Genomic DNA, 17,325 nt, shown 5'->3' on the forward strand with positions numbered 1-17,325 from the left:
AAGTTCAGTCTGCCTTTTTTGGCAACTTGTTGGTCTTAAACATTTATTTGACAGCGGTGTTTTCTAACTCGAAAGAAGTACTTCTTGCTCTATAATAAGAGCTGTTAGAGGTTGGAGAATACAAACGTTTGTGAATGATTAATAAAATCAATCAAAATGAAATAAACTGTAATACTTACATTCTGTTTCTTATTTCGCCCAAGATTTAAAAAGTGTGGCAATTCGGATTTACCTTATGAAGAAATGGAGTGTTCCACCCGGAACCTCGTAGTCGTACCATGGCCCAATTTTGTTCATTTCATTCACACAATGAAGATTTCAATGAAATAGAAATTCTTCATAACTTTGTGTTGTTCCTTGTTCTATGATTTAACCTAGTTCTTCATATTTCTTGGGAAGGATCGGCGGACCACCGTGCTAAAAGTTGTTCTCCTACATGATTTTATGGGCCAGACATTTGTGAAAACGACCCTTAAAGTTGGTCGTCAAAATATTATCACATCATGATCATCAGAAGTGACAGTCGATTTCTATGGATCTGAACGATATGAACGGTAAGTATTTCATTTCGTACTCTGAGTCGTAGTCGTAGTGTGTTGCAATTTGTGTTGCGTCCGTAGAGTCTGTGGTTAGTGTGGTTTTTGTTCTGTGACGTACATGTATTGATGCCGACTATATAGATTGTTGTGTTCACATCCGTCAGTTTACTGTTATTGGTATAAAATTGGGGGGAAACGGGGAAATCTACATTATTTTCATGATTTTTTGGTTGTGCACAAAAAAGTCAATGATTAAGAGTCGAGTGCATTTTCAAAGTATTTTTTTCTGACAAATTTGGAAATATTTCTCAGTCCCAGATTAATGTCTTTTTCAACATTTTACAGTGAATGACCTTCATTGAGGTAATTGATGTCCCCTAACGGCCCCGGCCTTACGACATGGCGCACTTCGAATACTCACCTCTGGCGCCTTCCCAGAGAAGAAGTTTTACCTGAAATTTCACAGTGACTGAAATTTAATCAAGCTCTAAACATTTCCATTCATAAATATTGAGTTTGCATGTATCTACCCGTTACAAAGTTAGCAGAGAAATGTTTTGGGGGTAATTAACTAGTTTAAAAATACGCCCAAAAATAAAAAAAAACTGATTTTCTGACAAGCCTCTAGTTGGTTATGTGAGTAGAGACATGTGTTTTTATTCCTCCATGGTAGAGATATATAATGGTTTATCAGAATTTTTCAACTTTAATTAAAGAAATTCTTAAAATTTTAACTTGTGATTTTCCCAGATTTGTTCAGGTAAGGGAACATTTGCCACATTAGGGAACACTCAGCTGAATTTGTGTCCAATTTCGGGACGCTACCGGTTCTTAATTTCAGACTAAATTTCATGACACTAAAATTGTTCACAAATGTTCAACAGCATGTATTATTAAGGTAAAAGTACTGGCATTTAACTGAATGAATTTGAAATTTGCCAACAAAAAACTTTGGTAACACTGCATGAGAAAAGTTGGGGGTACCGTCGAAGTGCGCCACGTTAGGCCTGGCGTATCTCCCCTGTCTGGGGAATCTCCCAGACCTGGGCATTCTAAGCCACACCTCCCCCAGCCATACACAAACAATTTGAAAGTATTTGCCACCCACAAAAAAAAAAAGTAAAAGAAAAAGTACAATAGAAATCAAAACTATTTGCATTCCACCCTGAGAAACTTTTTCCTGATGTAAATTTGTCAGGTGTTTTTAGGCACTGGGGGTAGTAATGTGTGTGTTTCAGTGATTTGTTTGAAACTTTAATTAATAGGCATGGTCCCAAACCCAAAAGTTGGACATGTGCTAAAAAAAGAGAGATTAATTCATGCTTTTCATCTTTGTTTTATTTATTTATTATTTTTGGGATGAATTATAAAGTGTTACCAAAGTTTTGTTTCATTTCATTTCATTTATTATTTCTCAGGTAAGAACACATATATACAGACACAAAATACAACACAACATTTTGAGTAACAAGCCAGGGTTACAAAGACTAAATAAAAACAAAAACAATATTGATAACAGCCCTGAAGGATTACCAAAAGTGAACTAAATCACTATCTGTTGGCTCTCCTAAAATGTTTTCAGGTACAAAGAGAAACAATTAATATGCATAATACTCAGTCCCATCGAATCTGTTTTCAAGACTGGGATATCAAATCTACGATACAAACACTTGGCAACAGATAAGACGATTAACATTGTTACAAGTAGAACAACAAAAAACTTAACTTTAAACATTAAAAACTTAAAAAAAAAACTGATTACATTTTTACCACTAGTCCTCAACCACAAGAGTAAAAGTAGAGTAAAGTGTAGAAAATTAGGCAATAAGGAGAACAGTCACTAATTGTAAAAAAGACTCGAAGAGATCCTTGTCTGTAACAAAACAAACATCCTTCATTTTACATACATCCTGGAAATAATACTAATAGAATTAATTTTTTTTTAAAATAACCTTATATAGACACACAGTCTGACCATAGAGCTAGGCTGACATTGCAGTAATAAAGTGTCTCATTTTCCTTGTTTGTAATTGATGCCCATTGAACATTTTCCTTGTGTGTAATTGATTGCCCATTGAAACTCCAGGTTTAGTGGTTGCAACTTACTATCACTTAGCGGCCACATGCAATTCAACTTTCAAATGCAGCCTTGATAACTGGCTATTAAAAGCACATTTATTTATAGAACTCAGGGAAAAATTACACTTGTGTTGAGGAGGAAATAATTTTTCTTTTTTCGCTTCCTGGAGTGTTGCTATAAAAACCCACCTCTCCTTCTAAATAAATATTCATTCACAGAGAAAAACAGGAAAGGGGTATGCACATTGTGAAACAGCAACATCAATGATATTATTCATGGTACTTGTAAGTTGTACAGGGTGAGTAAAAAAAAACGAAACCCAAATGTCGGGACCATTGTTTTAGTGAAGTTCTGCATGTAGCACTTTCAAAATCTAGGACTTGAAAGCCCAATTTAAAGCTTTCTTTTAGTTTTAGTACAAGAATCATTCAAATCACTCATGTACTTTTCAAGTAACGGAATTTTAAACACAACCATCGTTTGAAAGTTCTGTCCACGGATCACATGAAGGTTAGTGTTCTTTCAACAAAACGAAAACAAATCACATAGGGATGTGTGTGAATTGTTTTCGTTTTGCTGAAAGAACGCACACCTTTTTTTGTGATCCGTGGACAGAACTTTAAAACGGTGTTTGTGTTTAAAATTCTGTAACTTGAAAAGTGTGTGAGTGGTTTGAATGATTCTTGTACTAAAAGAAAGCTTATGAATTGGGCTTTCATATCCTAGATTTTGAATGTGCTACATGTAGAACTTCACTAAAACAATAGTCCCGACATTTGGGTTTTGCTTTTTTTGACTCACCCGGTAGTGTAAGCTTAGATGCTATGGGCTGTACACATGTTTTTTCCATAATGGGACATTTTCAAACGGCGGCCGTGCATGGCCTCACCACATGGCTATATTGCATGTGGTGATTGACTTGTAATGCGGCTGAACATTTTAATCATATTCCAAGTTGTGTATTTCACAGACTTAAAGGTAACATTTGCTTTTGATGTAAATTTCAGAAATGGATGGATTTGGGGGTTAGTATTTTATAGCAAATATTGGGACACTGTCCTGTTTAAAGTTTTGTGTTCATAGATGCTGGAAAAAACCAAGAGAACAAATGCTGTTCTTGTAAACTGGTTCCCTGACCCTACTTCAGACGAAACAGGACAATTTATAGACATTGGGACTTGTCAGGTCAGGGAACCAGACTAGCTGGCTTGCACCCGTTCACGGATGTGCAGCCGATTGCAAACAATATGTGGACTTGCTAAATATGGTAAATTGGGGGCAGTATTTGAAAAAAGTCAGTTTTTTTCCAATGATGGTCGGTTGACCATCGTTGGAAATTGATAAAAAAAATGCTGCTTTTCTTGAAAATGACAGCACACAAGGTGCCATGATTTCAGAGGATACTTAATAAGACTATTATTCACTTAATAGTCAAGTGAGGTATTTCATAATAATTTGGTAGATTTGTTTTTTGGTGTTTACAAATGTTGTGTATTACCTTTAATTTTTTTAAATTTTTTGTATTTCAGACGAACTTAAAAAATATTTCGGTAATTAAACTTAATCCCCTAGGCCCTTGTGGCTAGGAACCATCCTTATGCCTCAATCCTCCAAAATTATTCGTTATTTCTTGAATTTGTTCAAAGTAGGGATGACCATTGCTTCAATCCTTCCAAATCCTCCAACAATCACTGTTAATGGGTTGAGACAGTGCATATGACATTCAGAAGCAGTGCGGATGATATCAAGCATAATTGCAGGGCTCAGTTATGCATTGCTGAACATCAACAACGCAGAGTATAGCCTACAAACTCAACGCAAAGCGTTCACCAAAATCAACCGACACTTTTTTTGGCCATTCAGCCTCATGAGTCCTCCAAAATCCTCCAAAAATTGCCTGGCGGATTTAAGAGGATTGAGGAGGGCTTTAAGCGTTAAATTGAGCCTTTTCAGAAGCAAATAAAAAAAGTGAAATTTCAATCATTTTGAATTTAGGAAAACAACTCGACAGTATGTTCAGTGTTGGCAAGTTGGTGTACTGGTACTGTGTTGCTGTAATCTGTTATTCGCTTGTATCTGTAAGGTTTTTGAGAGCAACTTCAGATTTATACAAGAGATGCTCATTTATGTTGACTACAATCCAAGCATAATTCTTAACTTTTTTGTTTTGCATTTTCCAACTGTTTCTTTCTCCATTACAGTAGTAGGAATGATTAAAAATGTATGTGATCTTTATTTCAGGGACCAGTTCGTTATTATTTCATGATTGATAATGCTCATCTAGATCCTCACACCATGGCCGCTTCAAAGATTAGACATCTACTCAGCCTCACTGCACTCGTCACTGCGTTCGTGACGGTGTTTGTCACATCTCCCGTGAGGGGCTCTGCCGTGTGCCAGCTACACAACCAAAGAGGTACTTCACTAACTGTGTGAACTGATTTTAACATTATGCAATTTTCTTTGCTAGACCATTTGTGTGTGTGTGCATATTTATGTAACTTCTCAAGTGTCTCATACATCTATTTATTTGTTTGTTTGTTTGTTTGTTTGTTTGTTTGTTTTTGTGGTTAATTGGGGTGTTTGTGTATTCTTATGCTGAAGTAGTAAATTGATTGAGTACAGTAGGCCTACATGGCAGTCAGCAAATTGAGCAGATTGTTATATACTGTATCTTTCACATTTACATACTTTCGAACCAAATAAGGCCAAAAAAAAAAAGTCTCCGGTTTCTGGTATGGAGCTTGCCCAAAATGTGGTGCGGCGACGCGGCTTTTTTTTTTTTTTTTACCTGATTTTTTGCTTCAAATGTCGGCTGATGACTGCAAATGGTGCCCGACTAAACTTAGTGCAAATGTATGGGAGTCCAGAGAGGCCACATAAAGCTTATTCTCGACCATAACCCAATCTAAAAACATGTTAAAATTGTGCAGCAGCAGGATTCCAGTCAAACCAGTGAGTTTGGCGGTTTTGAGACATCATCTTTCATTGAAAAAAAACCTTTTTCATTTTGCCGACGCGCATGGCTACGGCGACGCGCGCGCATACCAGAAACCGGAGACTTTTTTTTTTTGGCCTAAGGACACAAAATTGAAAATGTAAAAGTGAACCAGTTCTTTTCCCGACCATACAAGACTCACTACAGAGACACATACATTTATGCAAAATCCTTTAACTACTCATTGATACATGTATATATATGCCACTCCCATAGATTTTCAAGTTTTCTTAGGATGTTCAACCAAAGCTGTATTGTGTTTAAACGAGCGCAAGTGCACAGTAAGCTCTGGCCCAGTTCTGGAATATCTCACTTCATATGCAAAATAGACGCGCATTTGCATCAATCAAGACAAAGAAGCATGTTCTGAGTACTTTCGCCAAGAGTGCATTTATTGACGACGGCATTGCATTTGGTCAATTTGTGGTCAATTGGTAGTTATATTTTATGGGAAACTTAGGGGGCCCGTTTTTTGGTCAATTTTCCGGGAACAGACCTACCGACCGACGACTTACCGACCGACCAACCACGAAGTGACAAAACTCCTGCCAGAGCTTAAAAACCATTCCACAAATTCCCACTCTGTTTCCTGTTTTAGCAGGACAAAAAATGGTTCTTGTTGACTGGGCTCACATACAGATACTCAAGGCCAATTCTGCTTTTTGTGAAGAGACTTACAGTGTATTCACCAGGGAAATCAAAGCTTTGTGCTCTTTTAAGGAGACCCAAGGCTACATCTCGCTTTCGATGTCTGTCTTCTGGATATGGTCATGATGACGTAGTTTCTCAACAAAAGTTCCTCGTGCAGTACGTCAGTTCTGTACAAAACATGACCTGATGTGTTCAGTGGTGCGAGAAAAAGTACACATGTACGTGTCGTATAAATATTAAGCTTTGCAGGTAAATTTGATGTCCATAAATAAGTCTTTAGTGTTATGCATCATGTGTTTACATTTAAAAAAAAAAACCACTAAATTGATTTTGTCTTACATTCGTCGTCTTACAATGTACATGTACATGCATTTAGCCAATACTACGGAAGCGTTAATGGGACATAATACCAAAAAAGTCATAATTATGACTTACATCTCATAATTATGTTTCACAATTTGTTTTAGTTTGTATTATGTCCCATTTATAACGCTTCCGTACAATACACATTTACTTGCAAACTAAAATTTGATATGTTGTTATTCATTTAAAAAAAAATAGGGGAAAAATAGGGGAAAAATATTGTCCGAGTAATTATGAGTCACCCACTGTCATTAAGGAAATTCATTTTGGATAATCAGAGATTTTGAAAGGGGGAAAAGTTTTGAAAAGAGATTGCACATTGTGTGTACAACCATGACAACCAAAGCTGTATTGTGTTTCAAAACAACAATTCTATGTATATCTCCTTTTTCCTGTTTAGGCAGGAAAATGAACAGTACTTTTAACAGGGTTCTCACACAGAGATACAAGGCCACTCTGCTTTTGTGAAGGGACTTTTAATACTAAAGTTCCTGTATGGGTTCCTGCTTATTGTACCAAGAAGTTTTTGAAGCGTAATCCTGTTTTAGACAGTCCTGCAATGTCAGATGATTTCCAAATAACGTCCAAGAATCGTGTGAACGCATGTCCTGTTTAAAAAAATTCTGCAGTGTCAGATTTCCAATGTGTCCAAGAACCACTGGAAATGGTAACATTATCCAAAACTAAAACCAATACCAGTAAAAGCAGACCATGAAATAAAAACCAATTAAATATAGTGTGTACTTTCACAAGTGTTACACACGTGAAATGCACTTGTAATGTAGTTTATGGCACAATACAAGTACAAGTAGACAAGTTGACTTGTTGGACCAATGGACTTGCAATTATGCCAACCGAAAGCTAATAGAAACCTTTGATAACACGAAAGCTAATAGAAACTTTTGTTAACACGAAAGCTAATAGAAACTGTTGTTAAATAAAACCATCTGCTCTGTCACCCAAACATGTGTTATAAGACCCCAAATATACACCAATACAAATATAAAACTGCAATACAAAGATTGAAAATGAAGATAACTAAGACACAGAAATGTATTTCAATGAGTCCCTTTCAAAAACCTCCCATCACATGGGCTATACACTTCCAACACCTGTTTGTAGCATGAATAGTACAAAGAACCATTTTTACCCTGTCGATTCCGGCACGTGTGATACGTGAAGTCAGGAAGGAACTTTGTCACGCCAACCTTCTGTCCTAGAAGAAAGGTTGCATTAAGCAGAAAAAGAAATACAGGGTCATTCAACTATAAAAACAAAATCCAGTTATATTCAGCTGAAGTGAACTTGCTGCCCCAAAATGTACATGTATAAATGTAGTTTGTCATTTCACAAAAAGAAATTAGATACGTGTTGACTGAGGATTTGTATATATGGAAAAACCATTAGTTGGTTGGCATTTTTTTGATGTATGGACTATGGAATGAATTTTATTAGCAGTCCCCTGTGGTGTCCATATCTGGTTGCTGTCTGGTAATCCATCAAAAGTCAAATCTTGGTATGGCATATGCTCACTGTGGTACATATCAATCAACAGAGATAACATTAAGGGTCCAAGTTCAGGGAGTTGCTAAGCACAGAAATTTGCTAAGCGTCAAAAATATTTTCTTAGCAGAAACAGGTTACCAGCCAAAATGACATGCAGTGCATATTGCTTATAATCACTGGTACTCAGCCGAATTATGCTTAGCGCATAAACGTTGCTAAGCAGCATATTCTGCCTTACCTGCTTTACAAAATGGAGCCCATAGCCAGCTGTGTCTGTATTCAAGATTACCACAGCGGCAGGAGGCATAGCAGTTTATTAATAACCACTTCGCGCCAGGATTATTTTTGTCAAACATTTCGATTTTCGCAAAGGGCAAACTTCTCCAAAGATTGAACAAAGAAATTGACTGGAGTGGCCGGGGTTTGAACCTGTGACCCCTGGATTTGAACCTGTGACCCCCCTGTATACCAACTGAGCTATCCTGTCATGTCAAGTGACCATACTTTTTTGGACACATCAGTGGGTGACTCATCATTTACCAGGAAGTACACCGTTCCGTCAGTGGTGTATTTCTGGTGTTCTAAATGACTGTCCTGCTGTTGTACAGGTGTAATAATATTAGTGGTTTTAACCCCTTCATGTGGTACATGCAAGTCAAGGATATTGACTTAGTGAATTTTGTTGTTTTGACATTGAAATACTATCAGATACGCGAAGCTGACACAGCCCTAACAATCCTTTGCAACATTTACCTTGGGGTGAGGTCTTTCTTTGAGTTTTGAACTGTCTTTTGGAGTTTTGGAGTTGATTTTTTAGAGTTTTTATGTTGACTTTTCAAGCGTCAAATTTGATGGTCAAGTTTCTAGTGGACTTTTTGCATCAGCCCACCTTTTGATTTTATCTGAAATTAAAAAAACACACTTTTGGGTTTTTTTTAAGGTTTTTTTTTTTATCAGACAACCATTAATATAATTCCCAGGCACAGGAAAGCTGTCTCAATGATTTGCTGAAATGAACCATCAAATGAAGCATGACATGTCCAAGGCATGAATTATGCGCTTGTAGCCAGAATCTGTCAAGATAATTGAAAAATGAAACTAATACATTGTATGTCTCCCCTGGCACATAAACTGTACTCTGACTGCATGCAACAGTGAACAACTGTATATCATTGTCTTTCCATTATACTAATCAGGCTTGTACGCTGGGGGGGGGGGGGGGGGGGGGGGGGGGGGGGTCGTTGAACGAAACACCCCCCCCCCCCCATTATACTAATCAGCATGGATTCTTACCAGTCGAGGTTTTTTGAGACACACGTACAAATGTAATCCTTTATTTCATGTTTTTGAATGATGTTTGTCTTTGTTTGCCCCTTGCCTTAACTGTTTCACTGAAACCCAAATGGACATTTTAAAAGTCTGGGCCCTTTTTATTAATTTCATAAATTTTCCCATGTTAGAGAAAGAAAATTACTCTGAAATAAAGGAAACATGAATATCCGTCTTTTGCGGATGTTAATTTTGCACAAAACCACAAGTATGTGACCACATTGCAAAAAAAATGAGTATTAAGGATATTTTTGACATTTCTTAGTTTCATTTATATATCTGAAAGAGCATTTTCTACTCTACATTTTAATAAATACCGGTAGATCACTGACATGTTAATATGCAGGTGTGAAAATGTTGACTTTTTGTTGGCTATATATTGATTGAAATTGCGCAAGATTTGTGAAAATCAGCTCTCTGACGACTTGCGACAAAAATTAGGCAGTTTGATCAAATATGTTGCGCTTTCCTAGACGGTGGTGGACAACTCAAGTCTGATGCAGAATTCGTTGATACATACTGCTGCATGATGAATGTCCTTTTTTACAGGCAATTTTTTTATTCTTAACCTATAGATAACGGAAACTTGGGTTTCGAAGAAAGTGACCTGAAGCAACTAGGGTACAGGCACAAGTACACCGAACTTCTCTGTGGAGCTCGCAACTTCTGCAACATCCAGTGGACGAAGGGCGGCCAGTCACTCAACCTGTCCAAGAATGTGGAGCTGAGAGACCGAAACCAGACACTGGTATTTAAGAGTCTGGATGAGGCAGACCGAGGGGTCTATACTTGCATGGCATCAGATGGCAAGACGACTATCACGCGGAGGGTGACTTTAATCGTCATAGGTGTGTGTGCCTTTTGCCTTTGCCTTTTGAGACAGGTCTTGCTTAAGACCAAAACGTCAAGTGCAGTAATTTTGTTGATTTGTATATTTCAGGTCATTCTAGTACAGTTTGCAGCAGTTTAATTCATTATCTTCTGAAGTGTGTGCATAAAGTGATAACGAAGCTTGAACATTTCAGTGATTTTAGGGGTTTGGTACTTTCTGTGACCCAACTAGCCCGGTAGTTTTGTGGTTGGTTCGGCTACTGATTATCAAATTACCAACATCAAATTGGAAGTCCCATGTTTGGCCAGTTCAAACAATCATCTCTACCGACTAAAAATAAAAATAAAGGTAGAATAACAAGCAATGGCAGCCATTTTGAACATATTGAAATTTGCTTGTTATTCTATACAAAGGACAAATCTGCGATGGCCCTATAGCCAAATATCTTTCTCACGTCATACTCTGACAGTGTGCCAAATGCCATGCTTGTATCATCAAAGGCACAATTCCCCCAAATATTTCCCCTATCTGCCCCACTAAAATGTTTGCATAATTTGACAAGTTGAGTGTATTTATACAAACTTGTCATTTTAAGCCCTTGATATGACCCATGCAAACGACCCTTGCCCGGTGCAAATAATCTCAACCGCATTCGTGGATCTTCTGTGAGATACATGTACTATGTGACTTTTGACACAACTTATAATTTTTGTTATTGCACATGGTACAGAACTTAAAAAAAAAAAAAGCTTATCGTTGGCAGACAGCGACTTTGGTCTTCCATTGTAAAAATTGTTCAGTCTTTTGTGTTGAGACCATTGTGCACCTTTATCTTTGATTTTTATGCCAGAATAATCGGCCGACTTGGGTGGTTTGCTTGGGCCGGGGCAGGTGTGGGATTTTCCCCCATTTGTTAAACCTGTCTGTCACACGCACACATAATCACGCCAGAAATTGTGCACGATTCTTTTGTTCACACGCACATAGCCACATCAGAAATTGTGTAGATTTTTTTTCTAAAATGTGGTCTATTTTCATGTGTTGCTGATGTGGTTAAACTTGTTGTTCGTGAGCCACGTCCAAAAATTTCCTGTTGCCTATTTGAAGTGCATCCTGCTCATACAAGAGGGGTTTCATTTTGGGGGGGGGTATAAACAGATATGTACCTAAGGTTATTGGAGTAAGTTCACTTGTTGCAGCAATTCAAAACTTCATATTTTGATTGAATTGAAGCTGTGAAATTGCTTGATATTTCTACTTTGTTACTGTTGGTATCCGGAAGATGGTATCGCCTATTGGTAAAGGGGTAAATTTCCCGACCAACCACCACTCTACAAATGTCATGAGTTTTCAGTCCCAGCCTGTGGCAGTGGCATAGCCAGGGTTGGGGGGGGGGGGGGTTATTTACCCCCAAAGATTTGGTAAAGAGTACCTTTTTTCACAAGTGACCTTTTTTTTCATGAGCGCCGTTATTTAAGGAGTGGCCTTTTATTATTTTTTTAAGTTTGCACTTAATGTTGGCAATTTTACCGCCAGGAAAAGCTCCCCCTATTGTCTGATAGTGCCCATAAAAACAGTAAGAATACTAAAATTGCTGTTGGCTGATTTCAGCTTTATGTCCTGGTTACTTGTTTTGGCCTGAGGGACTTCCCAGTTTTCCTCATATCAGCGCAGCTAAATTTCTTGGTTTGTAACTTCAAAAACTCTGTAGAAAGTCTCATTCACCTCTGAAGTGCTCTTTTTTCCCCAGATTTTTTCAACTGAAGTGGAGTTTTCTTGAATGTTTCTTTTCCAGAGAGCTCAACGTCGCAAAAACCCGTCGACCTTCAGCATCAGAGCTGCAGCAACGCAACAGCCAACATCGGAGGCAGCGTCACCTTCTACTGTGAGTTCTTGGTGCCCAAGCAGGATTGCGGAAACAGCCACGGCAGTTGGACAATGGTGAACAAGTCCGCCCCCATTGATGATCTGAGGTACGGATATGTGGACTTGTATAAGATGACTGGGGGCACAACCTTCAATGAGACCGAGTATCCACTGGAAAAAATGGCTGAAAATGGGTAAGCTACAGACACCCACGGTTCCATGATTATCACGGACAGGCCAACTGAAATGACTGTCCACGATTGGATATCACAGAAAGAATTTCCGAGACATAATTTCATGCAAAGCCATCTTTACACAATGATGTTTAATCTGGGAATCAACGGATGTAGTATTCCGTCGGTAATTCATCACGTAAACGCATATGGTCCCTCTAATAAACATCCGTATTAAGCAGTATTAATAATTATAAAACAATATAATCAACTCAAACGGGAGTACAAAAGATTGTACAGTATGATGGTGGTTGAAAGTGATTGTCAGCTTCCGATTGTAATGGTATTCATATATGGGTTATTTTTGTAAATTAAGGGTCCAAAGTGTGACATTTCTCCTTACCCCGTTACCTCTAAAATCTTGTTAATTTGCTGCTCAACTATCATTAAAAATGAGTTCAAATTATTATTATCTGATGGTTAGGTACCAGTAGTTTGCATTACATCATCACTCTTAGGGGAAACGGGTATTTAGGAGTACACGCAGAATTTTCAAAACTATAAAGAGACAGGAAAGAAACTTCCATATCCGTATTTTGTTCTCTCGAAAATAGAACCGGTTGTCAACTCATAACTTTATCGAAACTTTCAGGGCAAAGTGTCAGTACACCGACTGCGACTCTCTGTTTGGTTTCATGCTTGAGACCAACAATATCAGCCAGGACGCCTTTGGCACGTACCGGTTGACTGTCTACAGTAGTTGCACTGATAAAACTGAGAAATTTCTGGAGTTAAGCTATGGTGAGTTGGGCTACTAGACCCAAGGGGTCACTGGTAATGGGCCAAAAGGAGCCTCAAAATATGGAAAGATGCGGTTTTGGTTGGAACCTGCCTTTTGAGAAGTAGATATTGTTTCACTTTGAAATCAGAATGCGCTGTTATTCACATCTGATTGGATTGAATAAAATTTTGTGTACTCTTGGACCAAGCTTACTAGGCTGGTCTTGTCTCGTTTGGAGTTTGTGTGGTCCTGAAAAGAACCGGTGTCGAAAACTCAATTTTCGGACAGTAATGCCCTGCCCGTACATGTCTCCTTACGACAGGCAGAGCATATACTGTCCAAAACATTGAGTTTCATACAGTTCTTTGAACTTCTTTTCAGTTTAAAGACGAAACACACTTGCAAGAAGAAATAACTTGATTTTTCTTGAATGCCTTCCTGTCTTCAGAGCCCCCAACTCTCCTACCGCGAGTGCAACCGAAAGACTGGCACGAGCACCTGACCATCCCATTGGCCTGTGTTGTGGGGGTCGCTATCATTGTCTTGGTGACCAGCTATCGCTTCCGGACTGACTTCAAGTTGAGATGGAAAGACTTTGCCGGCAAAAGAGATGGTAAGTGAAATCAAAGGTTTTTGCTGGTCTCAAAGAAGGCTGGCATCCGTGTACCTCACTGAGACTGACTAACTGACTGACTGACTGTCACTTTATCATTGGCCTGGTTGTTGGTTGGTGAAGCGAGCCGGGCAGTGCTATCATATAGGAATACCCCGTAAGGCTAAATCAGGCCATGAAACCCATGTAATCTTTTGTTATTCAAACTGTACCATGACATGTTTTTTTTTTTTTCAGAGTCGAAGGACTATGACGTGTATCTGTCTTATGACTGGAACAGCGAAACAGACCGAAGCTTTGCTATCAGCTTAGTCAAACGCTTGGAAGAACGTGGCTACAAAGTCTCATGGGAAATGGACTGTTTACCTGGTGGAGGTAATTTTAAGCAAATTATTTTCTTATTTTTAAGAGAAAATAATGCACATTTACTTCCCAATTTTGTTTTGGAGACCTAAAGTTGTTTGAAGTGTAGGCTTTGAATAATGAGCAGTTTTGAAGTCAAGATCACCTCATTTGAAATTCTAGTCTGAGTTGAAGTCTTTTAGTCTGGGTCTGTCTAGTCTGATTCTAATTCAGAGTCCAAGTCTGTCTAAGTCCTCTACATTTGTGTCCGAGTCATAATAAGTGGACTCGAGTTTGGACTTGAGTTTGAGCAAATTCATATAAATATGAGTCATACAGCACTGACGGTGAGTATGCCATTAAGCCACATTTAGCACTATCTTTCAGTATTAGGTTAAGCCCTCAGCAATGTATTTTATGAAAACTGTGTACACTGCATCCTTTTTTGTTTACTCGCAAGCACTCGGGACAACTCTAAGTATTTGGTGTTTATAACATACGTCGGTGAGGGACAAACCCAATATTGAGCTTGCATCACCCCGACGCAAATTCCATCTTATGGAAAAACAAAGCACTATCATATTTCCTCCAATCACCCTCAGTTTTATTCATCATACTAAAAAGAAAAAGGTTAAAGTTTCCTGTAATATTAGATTTAGCTCTGATGAAAGTAAGTACTGATAAATACTGTATCGTGTGCAGCAAAATGGTTCAGCAAAACAGCACTTTCTGAAACCGAGATCAATATTTTAAAATTCAAATTTCCTGCCTATTCAAGTCTTGAGTCAAGAGAGATGTGAACAAAATTTGCACTTCTGATTAGATAAGCGTGATTTCGCAGGTCATGGGCTAAGTTGTAGGTATGGTCTGAGGACTTTGTAACTACAAATAGTGTTTGTTTTGACACTCAGATACTGATGAGGACATTCTGGAAATCCTAAAAACCAGCAGCCGTTGCGTCATCATCTTCAGCCCAGACTATCTCGCCTCCCATCGCAACCTCGACGTCGTTTACACCATGGACAATGTCCGCAACTACAAGCGTGAAATCATCCCCATCATCTACCGCGACATCTCGTCGGCGATGGCTGGCGAGGACCAGGGTGCACTCGTGAAGCAGATCCTGTCCATGCCGTGTCTGCACTACGACCGTCTGCAGCAGTCGCAGCCGCTGAGCAAGGCGCAGAAGATCATCAAGAGCGTGATCGGGTCTCCGTATTCGGAAAAGTCGCTCAACAAGGAAATGTTGTTGAGACTGCCCCCTCCAGCTAGAACCCCGCCCCCAAGCAGCGCGGCATCCGACTTAAACCTCGTCTCATCTGAAGTCCCGCAGCACATTTCGTCCAGAGAAAGCGTCAGCCAATACCAACCATCTTCGGAACTGCCCGCAAGCAATGGCCTTACAACTGGACTCCTCTCTTTCCCGGAATCGCCCAGGAATGCAGATTTACCCACAATCCTGGCTAGCTCAAACATCTACCCTGATATAAGCAGGTTGTCGAGTGTAGAGCTGAGTGTTTTCTGAAGCTCCGTTCTCCAATTCTTTGAAGTCTGAAGAATTGTTTTGTTCGTCCAACAACCCTCCCTGATGAAAACTCCACCAGGATTATTTTTGTGAGGATTTTGCAGGATTAAGGAAGGCATGGCCCAGCAACTATTACATGAGCCTTGAATGTCTAAGTTCAAACAATGTGCCATTGGACGTCTGCAACAGTGTTGGTCTTTGAAGGATTGAGAAAGGTATAGCACAGCCACTATTACTTTGCATGGGGCTTGAGACCACTTGAAACTTGGTAGGTACAAAGAGTGTGCTATTGGATGCCTGCACAGTGTTTGATTTTGAAGGTTGCAGGAAGGCTCCTAGGAAAACTCCTCATGGATTGAGGGTTCATTTTTCAAAACTGAGAATGACTTTATAGCCTGTTAAAAATCTTTATTTTTTTTCTGCAAAACTCTGTTTATTTTGCCTTGCTTTTTTACCTTTAAAAACTTCCAAAGATGTTTTTAAAGAAATTATCTGTTCCTAAAAAATAAGAGTACGGTCGCAATAGCTTCACTATATTTATTTGCTGGGATGACAGGGCATTAGGGGTGTCTTCTTCTATAGGGGTCGTTATTGGGTTTGGTCACAGTTTGACCCATTAGCACTTGAAATGCATTGTAATACATTGTATTACATTGTATTACATTGTACTTATTCCTTGATGAATCAGTAAAACCATAGAGTTGTGAGGTGGATTGGGGCAGTCTAAGGAGTACCAGGCGGGATGGTTTTGGGCAGTATAAAGACTATTGGTAAAAATACCGAGGTTTTTTTTTCTTCTCCAAATTTAGAGTGGAGAAACGGGAGGGAGGGGGGGGGGGGGCGCGCCCCATGCCTTCCCGGTATTTATGCCATTGTTGTGTGATCTTTTGCTGTATTCTTTTGAGAATGGGCATATGATTTAACTTAAAAACTCTAAACTAAACTGGCAAATATTTTTTTCAAATGGTTGCACTGATTTCAAATCACAATCATGTCTGAATGGCCAAGTATAAAATTAAGTCTTTTCTTTTGTAAACAACATTTTGCTTGATAGAAACATTTTTAATTTGTGCAAGTGGTTTAAGTTTTCATCACAAACTGCTGCAATGTAACAGACTGTTGAGGTAGGAAGTTAAAACTCACTAAAGATTTAATATTCTTTTTAGAAAATCTAAGCTGGAGTTTTTATAATGTACTATAGCAAAAAAGAACAAAGTGTAAAAGACAAAAGTAGTACTTTGTGTGTTTACCAAATACTTTTCCTGCATGCTACCATGATGCTACTAAGAAAAGTCTCAAAGTACATTTTCTGTGTTTTTTTAATTTGTATCAGATTGTACTGATTGTACTGAAAACTATGTTTTCCTGTGAGTTTTAGTGGAAACTCAGTTTTGTTTGTTTTAAGTTGTCAAGTCAAGAATTTCTTTTGGTTTTGTGTTTTGTTTTGTGATTGCTAAAGCTACAAAAGGAGTGCACTAATTAAATGGATATTTTTTGACTGAAATATTATACAGGGTATTGCAAAAAGAAGGAAACCCACTTTTGACAGGAATTTTAACCTATTTGCTTATCTTATTTGAACTGTTTTTTTTTATAATGTAGTGAAGTAGGCCCTATAGCTCTTCCACCATACGTGGTGAAAATGCCTTGAAATTTTTTTTGCAAGAATAGTGTTATGATGCTAAGTTGAATGCAAGTCACCAAAATCACTGTTTGTGTGAGTCTAG

General features: G+C 38.5%; 1 protein-coding gene across 1 annotated transcript; it reads left to right on the forward strand.

Moving 5' to 3' along the window:
* The first annotated feature begins 273 nt into the window (after positions 1 to 273).
* LOC119723420 (interleukin-1 receptor accessory protein-like 1-B) lies at positions 274 to 16,400 on the forward strand. Its single transcript, XM_038194040.1, has 8 exons — positions 274 to 554; positions 4,861 to 5,035; positions 10,042 to 10,314; positions 12,094 to 12,358; positions 12,990 to 13,138; positions 13,567 to 13,731; positions 13,969 to 14,106; positions 14,985 to 16,400. Exons 2-8 carry the CDS (start codon positions 4,882 to 4,884, stop codon positions 15,596 to 15,598), a joined length of 1,758 nt encoding a protein of 585 aa, XP_038049968.1. The 5' UTR covers positions 274 to 554; positions 4,861 to 4,881; the 3' UTR covers positions 15,599 to 16,400.
* Positions 16,401 to 17,325: the final 925 nt, after the last annotated feature.

The sequence above is a fragment of the Patiria miniata genome, unplaced genomic scaffold (assembly GCF_015706575.1).
Source record: "Patiria miniata isolate m_02_andy unplaced genomic scaffold, ASM1570657v1 HiC_scaffold_17, whole genome shotgun sequence".
NCBI classification, from domain to species: Eukaryota; Metazoa; Echinodermata; class Asteroidea; order Valvatida; family Asterinidae; genus Patiria; species Patiria miniata.

Bases quoted from the DNA above. Each gene is read 5' to 3' on its own strand.
- LOC119723420 (XM_038194040.1), top strand. From the start codon at position 4,882: ATGATTGATAATGCTCATCTAGATCCTCACACCATGGCCGCTTCAAAG. The intron at 10,315-12,093 runs GTGTGTGTGCCT...TTTCTTTTCCAG, and splicing joins GGTGACTTTAATCGTCATAG to AGAGCTCAACGTCGCAAAAA. The intron at 13,139-13,566 runs GTGAGTTGGGCT...TCCTGTCTTCAG, and splicing joins ATTTCTGGAGTTAAGCTATG to AGCCCCCAACTCTCCTACCG.